The sequence below is a fragment of the Pogonomyrmex barbatus genome, unplaced genomic scaffold (genome assembly GCF_055798465.1).
Source record: "Pogonomyrmex barbatus isolate J1 unplaced genomic scaffold, ASM5579846v1 scaffold3, whole genome shotgun sequence".
Lineage (NCBI taxonomy): Eukaryota > Metazoa > Arthropoda > Insecta > Hymenoptera > Formicidae > Pogonomyrmex > Pogonomyrmex barbatus.
The window spans coordinates 21,974,098-21,992,771 of NW_028297127.1; the positions used below are offsets into that span (position 1 = coordinate 21,974,098).

The 18,674-nt window shown below is 27.1% G+C and overlaps 2 protein-coding genes across 3 annotated transcripts; both read left to right on the plus strand.

The window, feature by feature from the left end:
* Positions 1 to 132: 132 nt before the first annotated feature.
* Positions 133 to 9,666, plus strand: LOC105433544 (uncharacterized). Its single transcript, XM_089079310.1, is given in 11 exon segments — positions 133 to 902; positions 1,241 to 1,383; positions 2,489 to 2,671; positions 2,847 to 3,054; positions 3,353 to 3,477; positions 3,618 to 3,751; positions 4,018 to 4,274; positions 4,363 to 4,510; positions 4,586 to 8,656; positions 8,848 to 9,353; positions 9,355 to 9,666. Coding segments are annotated over 11 exon segments (5,991 nt in total). The 5' UTR covers positions 133 to 726; the 3' UTR covers positions 9,395 to 9,666.
* A 98-nt stretch (positions 9,667 to 9,764) lies between these two features.
* On the plus strand, positions 9,765 to 18,395 carry LOC105433545 (uncharacterized). 2 transcript variants are annotated; one of them, XM_025219948.2, is made up of 4 exons: positions 9,765 to 11,774; positions 12,188 to 12,325; positions 12,813 to 17,890; positions 17,960 to 18,395. In XM_025219948.2, the coding sequence occupies exons 2-4, from the start codon at positions 12,192 to 12,194 to the stop codon at positions 18,166 to 18,168; spliced, it is 5,421 nt and encodes a 1,806-aa protein (XP_025075733.2). In that variant the 5' UTR covers positions 9,765 to 11,774; positions 12,188 to 12,191; the 3' UTR covers positions 18,169 to 18,395. The 2 variants fall into 2 exon arrangements, with proteins under 2 accessions (XP_025075733.2, XP_088935437.1); XM_089079311.1 differs by having other exon boundaries at positions 18,035 to 18,395.
* The last annotated feature ends 279 nt before the right edge of the window (positions 18,396 to 18,674 follow it).

The window sequence follows — 18,674 nt, forward strand, 5'->3', positions numbered from 1 at the left end:
TTATCAATCTCACTGAATACCTTCCCGAAAAAAATCCTATTTACATTAAAAAAATAAAATTGAGTTTTTTTCTTCAAGAACTCGTTTCTTTTTTTCTTTGAAACGAATCATTAAAAAAGATTCGAAGGATCAAAACGTTTAATATATTTGAGATTCGAATAAACACATCAATAAAGTAGCGATTTTTGTAAAATTTTTTAATAATTTAAAAAAGATTTTTTAATTAGATCAAATTGTCAAAAAGATATCGTGTGAATTTAAGAATTCCATCAAAACATAACCGATCATTTTTGCTGTATATGCACATTACAGGTTCTGTTTACGCAACGAAATTCCAATTTCAAAACTTGCACTAAGCAATTTTAATTATGACACAGTTTCGAACATTGAACTCGAGGCCAGTGGATATGAAATTTCAGTATGCATGAAAAAGTGTCTTAGCTTACTGCATTGATTTTTTACGAGCATACGTGTGAAACTTTCGTGAACATATTGAAATTTTCAAATATTTCTATTCCCTTTACATTTCTGTATTTGTAATTTTTTATTAAAAGTGAATATATTTTTATGTTATTTTTGTTATTATTTTTTTGTTATTACATTGTAAATATTTTTTGCAAAATATGTGAGATTTAAAAAAGATAAAATAATGTCAGTTGCTTTTATGAATAAAATAATATGAAGAATAAAGTGTAAAAATTAAAGGAAAGCAATATTTCTGGAAAAATGAAATGTTATTGGCAATGTTTTTGCTTGCTTTTGCAAGTAACTTTTTTCATTGCAAATTGTCTCGCGGAAGACCTGATACTTAATATAAACTTCAAGAAACCGATTGCAGTAACCGATCCCGCATTTCTTAGCTTTACTCTGGATCCGACAATACTACATAACAATGCTTTTATGTAAGTATTAGAAAAAAAAGAGTTTACAGATATTAATTAAATATAACTTTGTTTTTCATATTTTTCAAGAATTGAATTGTTGTATCAATTACATTCTATACAGTTACTATGTTGATAATTTTATAAAATTTTAATTATAAATTACAATCTTTTTATTAAAGATTTATAAATTAAAATTTAAAATATAATATATATATATATATATATATTTAAATATATTTATAATATATATATATATAAATATATTTAAAAATTTTTAATATTATTGAAAAATTATAATTTGTTTTGTTTATGTTAGAAAAAAATATATATTATCATGATGTGTATTGATTCTCTAGCGAAAACATTGAGAAAAGTATAAATATGGCGCAAGGCTTGGCACCTGCTTATGTTCGCTTTGGGGGAGTACAAAGTAATTCTTACAATTTTGAGCAAACATATTCGCACGAAATTGATACGAATACAAATGACGTACATTTTGGTAATGTAACGTTAAAAATATTCTTTCTTCCTTTCTTTTCTTTCTTATATATCATAGAAAAAGCGAAAGATATTTTCAGCAAAAAGATCGTACATATATAGAAGAAAATAATTGGATATAAAGGAAATATTTAGAGCCACCAAATATTAGTCTATTAAATTTATCAGATAGTTTGTTTTCATCTTTACCTCGCAGCTTTATCATAGATATACCACATGTAAAATCTAAAATAATTAGGTAACGCTAAAAATGGAGAACGATGATAGAAACCTTTTGAATAAATAATAATAAATTGAAAACCTTTTAGTTATTAACAATATATGCATACGATATTCCTATGTTAGCAATACGTGTCACTTGTACAGTAATTTCCTAGTTTCATGATCATGTAATGGACCTGACCGCTGTAAGCGCGTTGAAAGGATAGCAAGGACGACGTCAATGAATGAGGACGATGATGCAATGGCATAATATTAATGTCATTAATTTATTTTGCGGTTGCCAGTAGTTATACTCGCGTCCATTAGCTTTGATGGCAAGAGCGCCCAGCAAATGTTATAATGCAACGTCAGTATAAGCTTTGAGATAATAGTACAATCACGAGTTGCGAAAACGCTAATATTTGCCGATGTAATATTTAGATTGTTGCATTTGCTGGCAACAAGTCAGCTGTCGAATCATATTAATTCAAATTGTATACAAGATCTGTATACGTATATGAAATACTCGATGAGTTGCGCTTTCTAATTTAAAATGTGTTACACGTAAATAGAAGAGAGTTGGCATTATACGAATAAATATATATCTTTGCAGATATTAAATAATTATTACAAACATAAAATTATTTTTTATTATTAATTTGTAAGTTTCTAATTATTTAATGCCCTTGATCATTTAAATTTTATTTAATTAATTAAATATAAATTATAAGTAGAAACCTATTTTTATAAGATAATTCTCTGGATTAATTCTGCATAAAAAGATGCAAGAGCAAATTAACCAAAAGTTAAATAATTTATAGAATATTTCATGTTTTAATGAAAATCTTTTTTACATAAAAATATGCACGTACGGTTTAATTGGAAACAATATTTAAATTCTACAGGAACGCAATGGACATTTATATATCAATGGGCAAAAAAGGCTGGATTAGATGTAATCACATGCATTACTCCTCAGTATATTGATAACAAATCGAAAACACATTCCACAGATTCTAAAAATATAGTGGAGCTTCTTTCTTTCAGCGATCGCATGGGTTATAACATTAGTTGGCAATTAGGCTACGGTAAACTTTCTACAAAATTATGCTTTAATATTTTGAAAATATATATATATATATATATATTTAATTTCAAATTGTTTAAAAAAATATATTTCTAAGTTGCTTATATTTCTAAAATATTTAAATATTATATAATTTTTATATAATTTTAAATTACTCTAAAATGTTTCTTCTGTAGAATGTCAAAAGAGGTGTGATTTATCTGGAGGAGAATTAGGACAATACGTCGCCAATTTACGCGAAATGTTGAAAACTTTTCCAAGATATTCCAACAGCTTACTCACAGGACCAGATATTGTGGCATACAAAACAGAGCAACAACAGAGATATCTTCAAGATTACTTGCATTCAGCGAATGCTGCGCTTTCGGCGATTACATGGCATCCGTAAGTATTTCATCGTATCAATGTTAATTATATAAAAATTTAATCTGAAAAAAATTATATTCACTAAATCATGAAAAAAGGAATGTTTATTTCTTTCTTATATGATTCTTAAGTGTTTAAAACTATAATATAGTATAATATAATGTGTATAATATATAAATTTGTGATTATATTCTACTTTAATTAAGATAAAACAATAACATATATTTTGATAAAAATGTATATGAAGATTATTATTTTATAAGATTATTATTTTGATTATTACTTGATAATTAAAATTTTCAACTAATAATTTCAGTGATTTGGCTAGTGTATCTTTAAGCAATGATAGTGTTTCTATACAATATGATAACATGATTGCTGAAAAGAATGAAATAGATAAAATTATCAATCGTACAATAGGAAAGAAACCACTATGGATTGGTAAGAGTATTATAAAATTATGAATAAAGTAATAACTTTTAAAGCAAAAATTTAAATACATATTTTTATATTGTGTATTTATATGCATAAATTATATTTATTAGTAATAATGATAATTCTCTATGTAATATTATATATAGCGGAATCAAAACCAGAAGAGTGCAAATATCAATATTTAGGAGCGCTTACCTGGGCAAGAAGACTTGGAAATGCTGCGAAACTTGGTATACAAGTTGTGATGAGGCAATTATCGGATTTTTCTAAAGCCACTCCTGTGAGTCACTCATTAATTAATGTGTAAATTGATTCTAAATTTTACTTTTTACATTATATATATAAGAATATTATGTAAAATTAATATAATATAGAAATATAAAAATGTAAGATTGAATAGTTTATATATATATATATATATATATATATATATATATATATATATACACACACACATATATAAAATTTTTAAAATAGAAAAACAAAAAAATATGTATAAATGAAATTCATAAGATATTTTATGAACGATATTGGTTTCTTTCTCAGGATTATTGGGTATCCTTATTATACAAAACTTTAGTGGATCGTGAAGTCCTGGATACGAGATTCAACAACAAAAATGTGCACTTTTATAGTCAATGTACGAAACCTTCTGCATTGTATAGTAAAGGAGCGATTACGATTTATGGCATAAATTTATCACCGAAAAGAGTGACTGCCAGTCTGAAAGACTCCAAAATTAAAATTCTTCACAAATATATTCTGTCACCAAGTCCTGAGACTGGTAATAAAATGTTTTCAGAGTAAGTTTATAATACGTAAAGACGATATGACAAATGTGTTTATTGTAAAAAAATAATTATCAAATTATAAACAACATTATTTTTTTAGGGAAGTCTTGTTAAATGGTAAATCACTCAACTTAATAAACAACGAAAAATTGCCTGATATAAATCCAGAAATTATTATCAATCCTGATGGGCTTGAATTAGAACTTCCCTCTGGCGGTATAGGTTTCTGGGTCATACCTAATGCAAAGGTAAATTAAAATTATTTTACTTACGTAAATCAAATTTAACAATACACCAATATTCAAACAAGCTTAATTTAACAGGTAAAAGCTTGTACTTATTTTGAAGAGCAAATAATTGGGAACACTATAGTGAAAAATTTATCTAAACGACATAAAAATGACATTCAAGAAGATAATCAAAAAATGAAAGAAGATATAAGTCAAACAAATTTAAAAATTCAGAAATTCAGAAACGTAAAACAAGATAGAAGAAAGCAAAAAAACATCGGAAATGCTAATATGGAAAATCAGCAGAAAATTTGGAATTCTAAATTATTTGAAAGAATAAAAAAGATTCTGGACAAAAGACTGCAAAAAAAAGAAAACAATGAGTCTATTTTGCAAAAATCATTGACGATCGTTTGGGAAAAAGAACAAGGAAGTTCATCTGAAGAAATGGAAAAACAGCAAAGTTTGAATAATACAGATTTAAAACAAGAAAAAGTTGATAATAAACTTGAAGGCATTCGAGAGACATTAAAAAAATATAAACTCGTTTTGCTGCAGAAAAAGACTCAAATAGATGCAAATGATATTCAAGATCTTAAGTTAGAAATCCAAAATATTGACAATCTTGTGGCATTAATATCAAATATCGATGCTACTCTTTTTCATGAAATTATTTCAAACAAATCAACTGTGAATGGAATTAAAAACAAAATACAGAATAGAGAAATATTTAAATTAAATACTAAATTGAAAGAATATTTAACTGAATTAGAAAATTCCGCTATAACAAATACAAATATAATGAAAAAAATAGAAAAATATTTCAATATGCTCTATAATTTGTTAGAAGATAATAATCCAATACAGAATAATAATAGTTCTAAGAATAAAAATTTAATAGAAAAAAGAAGATTTAAAAGACATCTGGGCAGAAAATCAGGAAATTTAAAAAAAATCAGGATACTTAGAAAGCGCTCACAAATAGATGATTTAAAAAATTATATACTTCAACAGAAGATAAAACGAAAGAACAATGATAGAAAAAAATTAATTTTGTCCAACTATATCAATAATTTAATAAAAAACGTTAATAATAAAAATAAATGCAATAATCAACGAGATTCTATTAAAAGATTTATCAAACGTGATACTTTCAAAAATGCTGCCTGTCATACCGATTATCAACATTTAGTCCAAAAACGAACAAAAAAAGATAATATCTACAAAATGTGCTCTAAGACTGATAACATTCTGAAAAATTATCAAAATTTAAAGCAAGAGCCTAAAAGGAGAAAAAGGGATATTAACAAAAGATTAGTTGAGATAGGTCTAAGAAAAGATAGTGTTTTCAGGAAACATTCGAAAACCGATGACTTGAAAAATTACGTAAATGATAGAAAGACAAAACAGAAGGACGATACCAAAAGAGAAGGTTTATTAATTCCATTTAATCCAAAAAATGCCGATAGTAGTGAAAATAATTTTTACGGGTTTTTTCGACGAAATCCTGTTAAAGGATTTCCTGAGACTGACATTTTTGTAACTACGGGCGATTCGAAAGAGGAAAATGGAAAAGATTATGATTATGTTGAAGATGAAGATAATGATAATGATAGTTCAGACAAAAGAAATACGCATAATCAAAAATCAATGGTAGATCATACAGAAGATAATATTTGGATTGAAGAAGGTGAAGATAATCATCGCAATTACATGCCAAATGAGTTCTTTGAAAATATCAAATTGTCCAATATAAAAATACAAGCAAGCTCTAAGGATTATGACGATTTATGGGAAGCGGAATTTCTGCCTGAAAATCAAAAGTATAATAATAACAAATCTATTATTACAGATGTTGAAAAACAGCCGTCTAATGAAGAAAAGAATAAATATGCTAAAGAAAAAAATACGCAGAAGATAGATAATTATTATAATCCCAAAGAGCAAGAATACAGTTGGGATAAAAGATATAAAGGGCCAGGACCCGATATAGGATATTCTTCAACATCCTTTGATCAATTTCCCAAAACTTCAATCTACTCCAATTATCAAGCATCAAATATCGATTATGATAATTATCATGATAAAGACAAATTAAGAGAAGAACAAGGCATAAGTATGAGCTTAGTTAACACAGACGATATTAATACAAAATTAACCCAATATTCTAGACCTTCTGCTGTATGTGCAGAATATTCCACTCATGATAACATTTTTCATACTAAAAGAACTAAAAGAAGTAATTGGGAAAAACTCGGAAAGATTTTTGCTGAAGAAATGATTAAGGAAGACGAAGGAAATGCAAGAGATTGCCATTGTAGAATTATCCGAGCATCTAGTTCCCCAAAGAAGCCTTACGTTTATCGTACAAAACGTAATAATTCAGAAGATACAACTCAACTCATAGATGTTTCTCCAGAAATTAAAAGTAAGAATACAAATATTGCGCAATCTGAAAAAAATGTTCAAAATTCTATGACGAGAGAGGAATTCGAAAAAATTATAGCGGGAGAGATACTTCCAAGTACAAATGTCACTGAATTTGATTGTGAAGAAAATACAACTACAGAAGCTGTAACCACAGATTCAAGCACATTGGATAATGAATTAAGCAGTACAACGCAAATTATTGATATAATTTCAACGGCAGAAATAGATAATATTTCCAGGCAATGTCATAATACAATGAAATCTACTACAATGAAATCATCTACGGATTCAATTTCACAACTTTCTCGAAATAATGATAATACTGCTGAATATATCACAAAGGAAACGTTTTTTCGTACCCAATCATCAAATATCCAATCAGAAGACAAGACAACGACGAATGATCCTACCAAAATTAATTCTAAGATTTCTTCAGAAAATAAGGACAGTTGGCAAGAACCTATTGTCTCCACTATTAACATCTCCACACAGAAAACGACCTGCGAAAACATACAAGATGTCACCAAGGAAGGAGAAAAAGCCAACCGTTCAATTAATTCAATCACCACAAGTCAAAAAAACGAAGAAAGGGACGACAATAATTATAAAACTGAATTAAAGTCAAGCAATTTTATCAAAGAAGCAACAAAAAGTATTACTGAAGAGCAAGTAACGACAGAAACAATTTTATCAAAGCGAGCAGCAAATGTGACCGATCACTCAAATGAATCAAAAGAAAAAACAAAGTTGCTACAAAATGTAGAAGATAATCAGAATAGTAAATCAAAAGTACAGACGCAGTTGAGAAAAGATATTAATATGAAGAGATTAAAGGCTATGCAAAATCTTCCTCGAACATCATTGGAAGAACTCAATAGATATGAGACATATTTGACGAAACGCGCGGAAAAGATTGATAGACAAAAAGAAAAATTATATGCAAAACGAGAAAAATTGTTTCATCAATATCAAGATGAATTAGCGAAGATAGTTGATGAACGGAAGAGGAACTTGAAGAGGAGGGAAATATGGGAAAAGTTCCGAGAAAATAATGATTTTCGTCAAATGATCGATCAGAGTGAGTTAATTGGTCTCTTAATTAATGACAATGTTAGCTATGAAAACAGCGATGAAAGTTATTTAATTCCTATGAAACTTCTTCCAAAACAATATAACAATATTATAGATCGATCATATTTACTTGCAAAAATAAAGAAAGTGCGTAATCCGGAACACAATGAATATTATCAGTCTCTTCAAAACTTTAAAGTAGACCTAGATGACGAAGAAGCAGAAACGTCCAGATCTTCGGAACGCAAATATAATCTATTATATAGATATTTTCCAAAAGTAATCGAAAGATTAGACAATCAGTATGTATCAGAAGAAATATCAAGCTCAATGGATACATATCGAGATGATAAAACATCAGAGGAATTTGAATATGAAGATTTTACAAATCTGCAAAGTAAAAATATTGAAAATATTTCAGATGAAGAAAATTCTTCGTACAATCATAGTAATGATGTTTCTGAAAATATTGAAGACACTAAAGTCGAATTGGAAAAAAAAGATGAACAATATAAGATCAAAAGCGACAAAATTGATAAATATCTAGAAGTAGAAAAATTTAATAAAGAAGGAATATTTTTAGTGCTTCCTTGGAAGAATATAAAGAAAAGGCAAAAAAGACAAAGCGAGATAAATAACGGCATAGCTCAAATGAAACACGAGGTAAATATTCTAATAATAGAAATTTATTAAAAGAAAACACTTTTTAAAATTAAAATACTTCTTTTACTACATTATTTTTTAATTTTTAAAACTATTTATTACTACTTTATACTTTATATAATTTATTGTATTATAAGTTATAGGTTGCATTACATCATTATATTAATATATTATTTTATTTTTTTTATAAGATTATAGGACAATCACAATCAAACAAATTGATTTTGACTGAAGATAATCTTGAAAATAAACGCAGTCGAAGATATTATTCAAATAACAATATTCATAAAGAGGAAGAAAATGTAGTAGAGAAAAATGATATAAAATCAAAATATTTAAAATCTCAAACAAACAAACAAAATCGTAACGATCTTCTGGAGGACTTTATAAAAGCACATAAAAAGAATAATTTATATAATAATGAAGTTTATTTTGAAAGAAATGAAGAAAAATATGAAAATATACCATTAAATAATATTTCAAAAAATGAGAAAAAATTGTTACAAGAAGCAATTCCAAAATTGCAAGATGCGACTTTTGATGAAAAATTACAAAACCATACGAAATCCATAAAAGAATATGTCAATAATTCTGAAGAGAATTTTAATAATATCTTGATTTCGGATGAAGACAAATATAAAACCAAAAGTACCGCCAATACTATTCATACAGCGATTATGAATATAAAAAAATTCTTCTCAAAAATTCCTTATATATTTATGCAGTAATTTTAAATAATTTTTAACATAAATTATATATTAAATTCTTCATGTACAATTTTATAGATTAAGAATAAGTTAAATTTTTAATAAAATATGGCTTTTAATATATAATAATGACATAAATAAAATGTGGCTTTAGTATATAATAATTGTCTGTAAATTGATCGATTAATTGATCTACATGTGTATCATAGATGCACGTAACTTACAGACAATATTATTATCATAAATAAATATTTATAAAAGATATTTGAATAATAAATACTTATATATAATAATTTTACTTCATATTATACGTGTGATACTTTTCTTACCCTATATACGTAATAAATAATATTTATGTCTCTCCCTACTTCTACTCTCTTTTTAATTAAACTCTCTTTTTAATTTTACAGTTAACATTTTAAATATAGATTTATTAACTTTTAATTTTTAATTTGTAACATTTTTTATTTGCCCGAATTTTTTTAGTATCCCTATCTATCCGATCAAAAACTCATCAAAATTTTTAATTCATAAATTATAATAATATTTATAATTATAAATTATTTATGCAAATTTTTGCAGATTTCCACCTATTCGTATTATTTCTTAATTAATGTTTACAATTAATTTTTTATATGGATTCATCGTAGAGCTTTTAATTTTCAAATTATAATTTCCTTATCTGCTTCAATTCTTTCTCATCCGAATTTTTATCCCCTCGAATTTTCGAATAGTGCTGTTATCAGCTTTATCAGCGAATTTTAATATTACACAATCTCTATCTACACGCGAATTTTCTCATTATCTTTCTACATAATTCATATTTTATGCTGGCTAATTCGGCTGTGAACTCGGCGTAATAAAAACAACAACGAGGACCGTTTGAATTATCGCACGCGTAAATATGTACATCAAATTAAAACGAAAAGTCTCATTTCGATTTTGAAAATTTCGTATCTAATATGAATGAATTAATATTGTATGACACTACGTTTCTTTCGATATTCTCGTTATATTATTTACGCGAGTAATACTTTCTGTTTGAACGAATATGCGCGCCAGATTTCATTCTGTTACGATGTAATAAGAACGCGACTGTCGCATTTCATGAATTAATAAGATTCTCCTTATACAGTCATTTATATATTATAAAATAATTACCTGTTTCCACATTCGGCACTCTAAACATCATATTTGTGTAATTCGAACTTCGGAAACCAGAGCATGGCGCGAACAAATATGGCGCGGCAAGAAGACCGAGCGTAGCGCGCGCGATGTGTCGAGGCGGCGGTGGCGCGCATAAATATGTAAACCGAATTAAAACGAAATAACTCGTTTCCATTTAAAAATTTCGTACCCAATACGAATAAATTAATATCGTACGATATTACGTTAAATCGCGATATTCTCTCGATATTCTCATCGCATCGTATTATTGCGCGAATATTCTATTCGAATGAATATGCATGCTAGATTTCACTTTGCTACGATACAAGTATGCGATTGTCGCATTTCGTGAATTAATATAATACTCTTTACATACTACACAGTCATTTATGTAACAAAGTAATTACCTATTTCCATATTCGACATTCTGGACATCGTATTTGTGTGTAATTCGAATTTCTGAAACGCGAAAAATACGGAGCGTCCGATCCGAAGCACGGCGCGAACAAACATGCGCGGCAAGAAGACCGAGCGCGATACGTCGGCGCGCTGACGCGCCGGCGCGTGACGTCATACGACCTCGGGATAGTAAAGCAAGAGCGGCAAGAATTACTGTTTGAATTATTACACGCGTAAATATATACATCAAATAAAAACTGGCTTCGATTTAAAAATTTTGTTAATTTAATATGAAGAATTTAATATTGTACGATGCCAAATTGTGTTTTTATTGACATTTTCGATGGATTATTGTATAATAAATTATGCGCTAAAAAATAAGATATAATAAATGATAGTTATAAATGATAAATTTGAAATCCATATAGTCAATTTTTCAAATTTGATTATTATAAAATACTTGACATAAATAAAGGAGATGAAACTATTTTATATATATAAGAAATTAATTACATTAAACATTAAATTTTGCTGCAATTTATTAAAGAAATCTGAAATATAGTATAAATACTGTTCTGCAATTATATTATATTATACCTATAATCAAAGATGTTATTTATATTCGTAGAATTACAAGAAATGCTGTAACTACGAACAATTCTTAAGAAAATTAGGTCACTGATAATTAAAAAGAAGTCGTTCACATACATACTTATACACTGTTGCGACATGATTAATGAGTTTCATAACGACACGATATATATACAATCATCGAATCATCATACAATACAGTGCACTTTTGATCATGTTTAAGTTCAGTTCGTTTTTGGAGACATCAGTACATAGTAAATTTCACTACATTTAATTTATAATATATTTAATTTATACAATATTTAATTTAATTGAAATTATAATTCATTCATTTATTATTTTATAAATAATCTTATTTATTTTTTATTCAGTTTATTTATTATCTTTCTACTTAAAAATAAAAATAAATAATTCTGTATTTTCTTTTCATCTACTAGCTCTATTAATCTTACTCTAAATTTAAATTATTTTAATAATTTTATTTATGAATAATTTTAAATATTATCAATTTTATTTTCTTAATTGTTACACAGAACATCTAGTAAATAATATTAGTGACAAGAAATCATATTTATCATTTGTATTATAATCCACTGAACGTATAAATACAATTTTTGTGACTATATATATCTTTTATATAATATAAAATGTTGTGTTTTTAACTAAGGAGCATGATAACATCAATTAAGAATGTGATCAACATGTACGAAAAAGTTTTGTGCGTTTTGATGTTACTTGTGATCGTTCGTGCGAAGGAAATTTCTACTGTCAAACCTGTGGAAATTGTAAATTTCTTAGATTCAAGGTAATTAAAATTTGTTTAATATAATTAATCATTAATCAAAGATGAAACAGATTCCGCATTTATAAAAAATAATGGAAACATTATATTTCAAATATATATTTCAAATAAAAAAATATGTATTATCTTTTTCTTAATGATATAATATAGTACAATTTTAATCCTTATATTGTTTTATTTAACTCAAATAATTGTAATCATAACTAAGAACATAAAGTATGTTAATCATAATTTCACAATTGTTTGTCAGCATATCCTTTAATGTCATTCACATTACGTTTCATACACAATAAACTGCTTTGTCACAACAAAATGCTGAGTTGAACTGCGACTCTGAATTCAGATTGCTTGATGCAATATTAATGTAAGATACAAATAAATTAAATATGAAACATAAAGATGTATTTTCAACAAATAATAAATTTACAAATATGATACAATTATTCATATAATTAAAATCATAGTAATTTGATTAAATATTTTATTATAGATTATCGACAGTTCTCTATACATTACCATATAATGACGAATATCTCACAAAGGATAACACAAAAAGATCACTCGTTTTGTTAAAGCCGTTATCACGAAATAAACATGAAAAATCATCAAAAGAAACAGTTCAAAAAACGAAACGATGTGGTATGCAATCTCGGAAAAATAAATTTCTCTTATTATCGACAAAAGAAGATATCGATAGAGCAATATTTAGAAATACTGATAAAAATATTAATTTAGGAATTCCCAAGCAAAATTCAAATAATATCATTACGAAAAGTGCAAGATATTCATGGGAGAATTCGGCAATTTCAAACAAGATGAACGCTGAAACATATAAAGATAAAATACTTTTGCAAACTCTCAAGGACAATTTGAATGCGGATGATATAACTATGAATTTAGAGTCCCAAAAACAGATGAAAAAGTGTAACACAGAAAAATATATTTGTCACTGCAAAGAGGAGAATTGTTTTTCTAACTCATCAGAAAAAAATTCTTCAAAAATGTTAGGTTCTTCCAGAATAGACAAACCTGAAAGAATAAATCAACAGAGACTAATAAAACATGGAAACATAAAATCGGGAATTTTACAACAAAAATCACCGAAATTGTATTACGAAAATCCTTATAAATTGCACGTTCCTAATTTGGTCAATTATTTCTTAATCCAACCTTATCCAGAGAAAATGAGGAATATTCATCATGTACCAATTTTATATAGAATACCGCCCAACATTTTACCTCATATGGTTGGAAACTCAATTTCTTCATTTGATGATAAGTCAAATTATCTAATTAGGAATAACGCCCATGATGAATATCCATCAATTATTCGTCAAAATCCATGTGTTTGTTCACCTATAACCGAAAAACATCGAATTGAAAGTTCTAGCGTGTCAACTACTTCATCTTCGACGAATTACGATGATTCGATAATTGCTAGAGAAACAGAAAGTGATATTAAATCAAATAATCCAATTGGTAGCACTGAAGAAGATGAAAAATATTTTTCTATATTAACTACAGAAGTTCCGAATGTAGGTGATGCGTCAGTTGATTTAAAAACAGAAACTAATTTCCACTCGAACTATTTGACTACTGACGAATCTGAAGAAAGTAACACCGTAAATTCTTTTAATTTAAATGAAATAATAGATAAAGATCTTAGAGAAGATTTTACAGAAGAAAAAGTCGAAACAGATCAGGATAATCTTCCTAAACTAACATCTTTGGCAGATATTGATACGAGCATCGCACCGTCCATCATCCATTCAATGAATGACGAAAAATTTATAAACATGGAAGAATGCATACAACTATTTGGTCGTGACGTATGCGTACTTAGTGCGACACCGCCAAGAATGCTTGCCAAACAGACGCAAAAGGATAATTCAATCAAATATTCTATGATTACAATTCCGGAATATGTTACACAACCATCCAGAAAAGAAACAACTTTAAATGCTATCAATTACTTGAATAATCTTAAGACAATCGACCCATTCTTTACAGAATCGTCCACTAGTAAAATAGAAACATCAACTGTTAATTTAAATGAGTATTTCGAGTCGACAAGTACAAAGATAAGTGCTGATGTTAATAAAGATTCTCTGCGCAAATCTATTAAACAAATCTACAAGCCAGATGTTAATTATGATAAAAATAAATTATTTAATTTTGCAGAAAATACTCCAATCAAAAAGTTAAAGGATCAAACAGTTGACGAAACTATATATACGGATAAAAATAAATTATTAGGAAAGAGTAAAAGTCATACAACGAAATTATTGTTAAATCCAAATAATGAGGAAACAGCAAGTGATGAAAAAGTGGACAATTTAAAGATTAATCACGAGAATTGTACAACAGATATAAATTTCACTTTAAATATTCCCTCTGAAGAAGAGACAACAGTTATTAATGACAATTCTGAAACCGAATATAATTTTAATGAGAAAAATAGAAACTACACGAAAAAATCAGATACGGATATCAATTTAAAAAAAGAAATTTCTCAGGAATATTTTAAAAAAGAACCTACAACTATTAGTTTTGTTCCTAAAACTGACTATGAAACAAGAAGTGATTTAATAGGAATAGAAGCCAATATCAATTCGAAAGAGGACATGAAGGACATGAATGAAGGACAAACTACAACAACGCAATATTTTGACGATAAAATAAGTGATATAAGTAATAAAAAAGATAACATCAGTAATCTCGAGACGATTGTCGATTCATCGATAAGTAAATTACCATTTTGTGATAATACCTTGCTTTTAAATTCCATCAGAAAAGTCATCAATGATTTTGCATTGGATGCTCGTTTAACCAAAACACAAGATATTGATAAAAATAGCCTCCAAATGCAAGGTAAAAATTTACTGCCAGAAATCTTGCAAGTTCCATATATGAAGAATATTTTGATGATGCCACAAATAGAAAAAACGATTATAGAAAAGGTAAAAGATGTTTTATCCTATGTTACAGCTATTCCTAGAAGTGACTTCACAAACGATTGGTCACATGGGGTTATTAAAAATACTCTACATAGCATATTGGAGGCTCTTTCTGATTTTCATCACAAGCTGCCACCGATGACGCTCGAGGAACATCAATTCAAAGACGGACAATGGAGAACCAATTTAGTAACCTTAGCACCTGTTGTATCAAATCAAAAGTTGTCAACAACAACACCAGAAAATTTGCGAGAGAGTATTAAAAATCTTTTGAGTTCTTCGGCAATCGCATCGCAAGCAGATCAGCATATCGTACGAAACATGATTGTGCAAAGTGTGAAAAATAGCTTGGCCAATGATAAAGATGAGAAAATAGACGATTTGATAACTTACGCTCTAAATGATCTTCTACAATCTTTAAAAAACTCAAAAGATATTAATATATTAAATGACAGCAACGAATATATTAGTGATGAAGAAGACACGGGCATGATTTTTTCACAAAAAATACCAATGTATGATTACGAAATAGGAATAAATACTAATGATTCAATCTTGAATAGCAAAGACAATCTTGATGTAAAAGAAGATACAAAAGTGGACAATAAAACAATGCAAATCACAGATTATCAGGAAACTAAGACATTAGAAAACAACGTCAATGTATTAATTACTTCAGAATCCCCATATTTATCATCATTATACAAAGAAAAAGAAGAAAAAATCATAAATAAAGCCGTTGCTAAGACAGAAGAAAATCAAAATTTAAATGAGATGAAGAAAACAAACATGCAAGATGATGTAGAAAAGAAATTAACTGCGCCCAAAATAATTTATCATAAAGCTATTTTACAGAATAATCCTAGCATGTTAGCAACTTCTGAACTAAAATCAGAAAATGAAGAATATATAAAAAATCATCCCATCAATAATGAAGCTGTTAAAATTACACCAACAACTACAAATTTTATGCAAGAAACTTCACCCAATTACGAACAAATGTCGAATGGTATAATTTTAGAAAATGTGGTAGAAATTAAGGATAGTAAAGAAAAACATATATTAAATGAAAAAACATCGACTACTTCTTCACTCGATGAAATTGATCCAATAATAATATTAGAAAGAATTAAATCTAATTTGCCACCAACAAAGTATTACTCACCGGAGATTATAAAATACGTAACAGATTATCATACTGATAATAAAAATGTTGAAATTACAACAGTACCTACAAATTTTATACAAGAAATTTCATCCAATTATGCACAGATATCAGATGACCTGATTTCAAAAAATATAGCAGAAACTAAAGATGAAAGAGGCGAAATGGAATCTCCATTGATTTCTACAGTTGGCAATTTAATTTCATCTACAAATATAGAGTATAGAGATTATGAGCCTGAAACTATTTCTTTAATAGATAAAAATAATGTAAAATCGCCACAACAGAATTTCACGGAAAATAACGTCATTAAAATACACGAAGTCACTACGGAGGTTCAACGAACTTATGCGAAAACTACTTACTTCAAGACAGAACCTTCTACTTACGATAATTCAAGAATTAATTCTTCTTCATTAATTTATAAAATTACAGATATAAATAATAATGATAATGAGAACAAAAATAATAATAGCGACAATATAGTTGACAATAGAACGAATAATAGTAATAATGTTGCAAAAGCAAAAGAAAGAATTGTTTCTTCTTCTAAATCATCTGTAGATGATAGCTATTCTTCTCAATCATTTCCATCATCAATTACTTCCAACGATATTTCGGAACTTCAAAAATCACGACTTTATTACATCAATGACGACGTAAAATTACCATTGGAAATAAGAAAATTGAAAGATGGTTCTTATGCATTATCAATATCCAAAAATATATGTGAATTTATTTTAAAACGAAAATGTCCCTGCTGCGTGCCGCTGCAGGGATATATAGTTCAATTAAAAAATCAATACGAAGAGATAAATACAATGATTTCAACAACTATGGAAAAAACAAATCAAGAGGATATGTACGAAAATGATATTAAAAAAGATTATCGATCGATTCAACCACTTAATTTAATTAAAAGTTCAATGATTACGAAGAAAAACGACTTAACAACACAAAAAGAAGAAGATACGAGCACGCATAATTTATGGAAGCGAAATATGAATGATGATAATTTAGCGATTATTTCGATGCCAGTTGTTGATTTTATAAAAAAATACAATTTATCGCTCGATTTCAATGAAGATGAACACAATCAATCAGAAGAAAGAACTTTTAATAATTATGAAAAGATCGGAAAAGATAGATTATTGAGTAAAGATGGCAATGGAGTTGATGAGTTTCAAAATTTGATAAAAGTTCGAGAAAAAAAAAACTCTCCAACAACAAGTTTTCCAATATTTCCAATTACTCAAAAATTTTTCGATTTGGGCAAGAATTTTATAGAAATTAGACTACGAAAGGCAAATACAGAAATGAATCCATTTGGAATAGATCAAGAATTAAAACTAGGTAATGTCAAAACTACAAACGATGTTTCAAATATGAACATTGTACGGAAAATGAATTTTAAAAATCAAGATATTACACAAGATATTACACAAGGTAATTATCATATAAATCATATGACATAAAAAAATTAAAAACTATGAGAAAAAAATAATTATGTTTTAGGAAACATTTCTCGCAAAGAGGAAAATAAACAGCATGGAATGACAGAATTGATTAATCATAAAAAAAATGTTCCAGAAATTGAAGTTCATAAGGAAAATGTTGGAAGGCCGTATAGATATCAACGAAATACAAATGGTGTTGTAAATCAAAGAGCAGAATTAGTAAAATCTATGCTTTATTGGCTTAAAGGTCTCTTCGTAAATAAATGAATAGTGAAAAAATAGATTAATATAAATGTAAAATATAACAATAAAGTATTATACATATTTACAAAATATATTATTATTTTATTAAAATATATATTTAATAATTCTATTCTAGAAATTATATACTTTACTTTAAATTGTCTTTTTGATTGTTATATAATTGTTGTATAATTGATAATAATTAAAATAAAATTTATATTATTAAATATTGTTAATAAAATATAACCTAATAATAATTTTTTCTAATTATTTTTTTCTTAACTTTCTTTCTCTAAATAATATAAATTTTCTTGAAATTTTATTATCAAAATTTATTATATCAAAATTTAAAGTTAATTTTGATTTTTTTAGTAATATTCAAAGAATTTTATAATATTCATTACCTTAATTTAAAACAAAGAGTAATTTATCATCTTTCTTATAAATGAGCAAGGATCGTAACTTAACTTATAATTTTATTAATCTGCAAAAAACAAATATGTAACCAAATTATTTCAGTGCTAAAATCA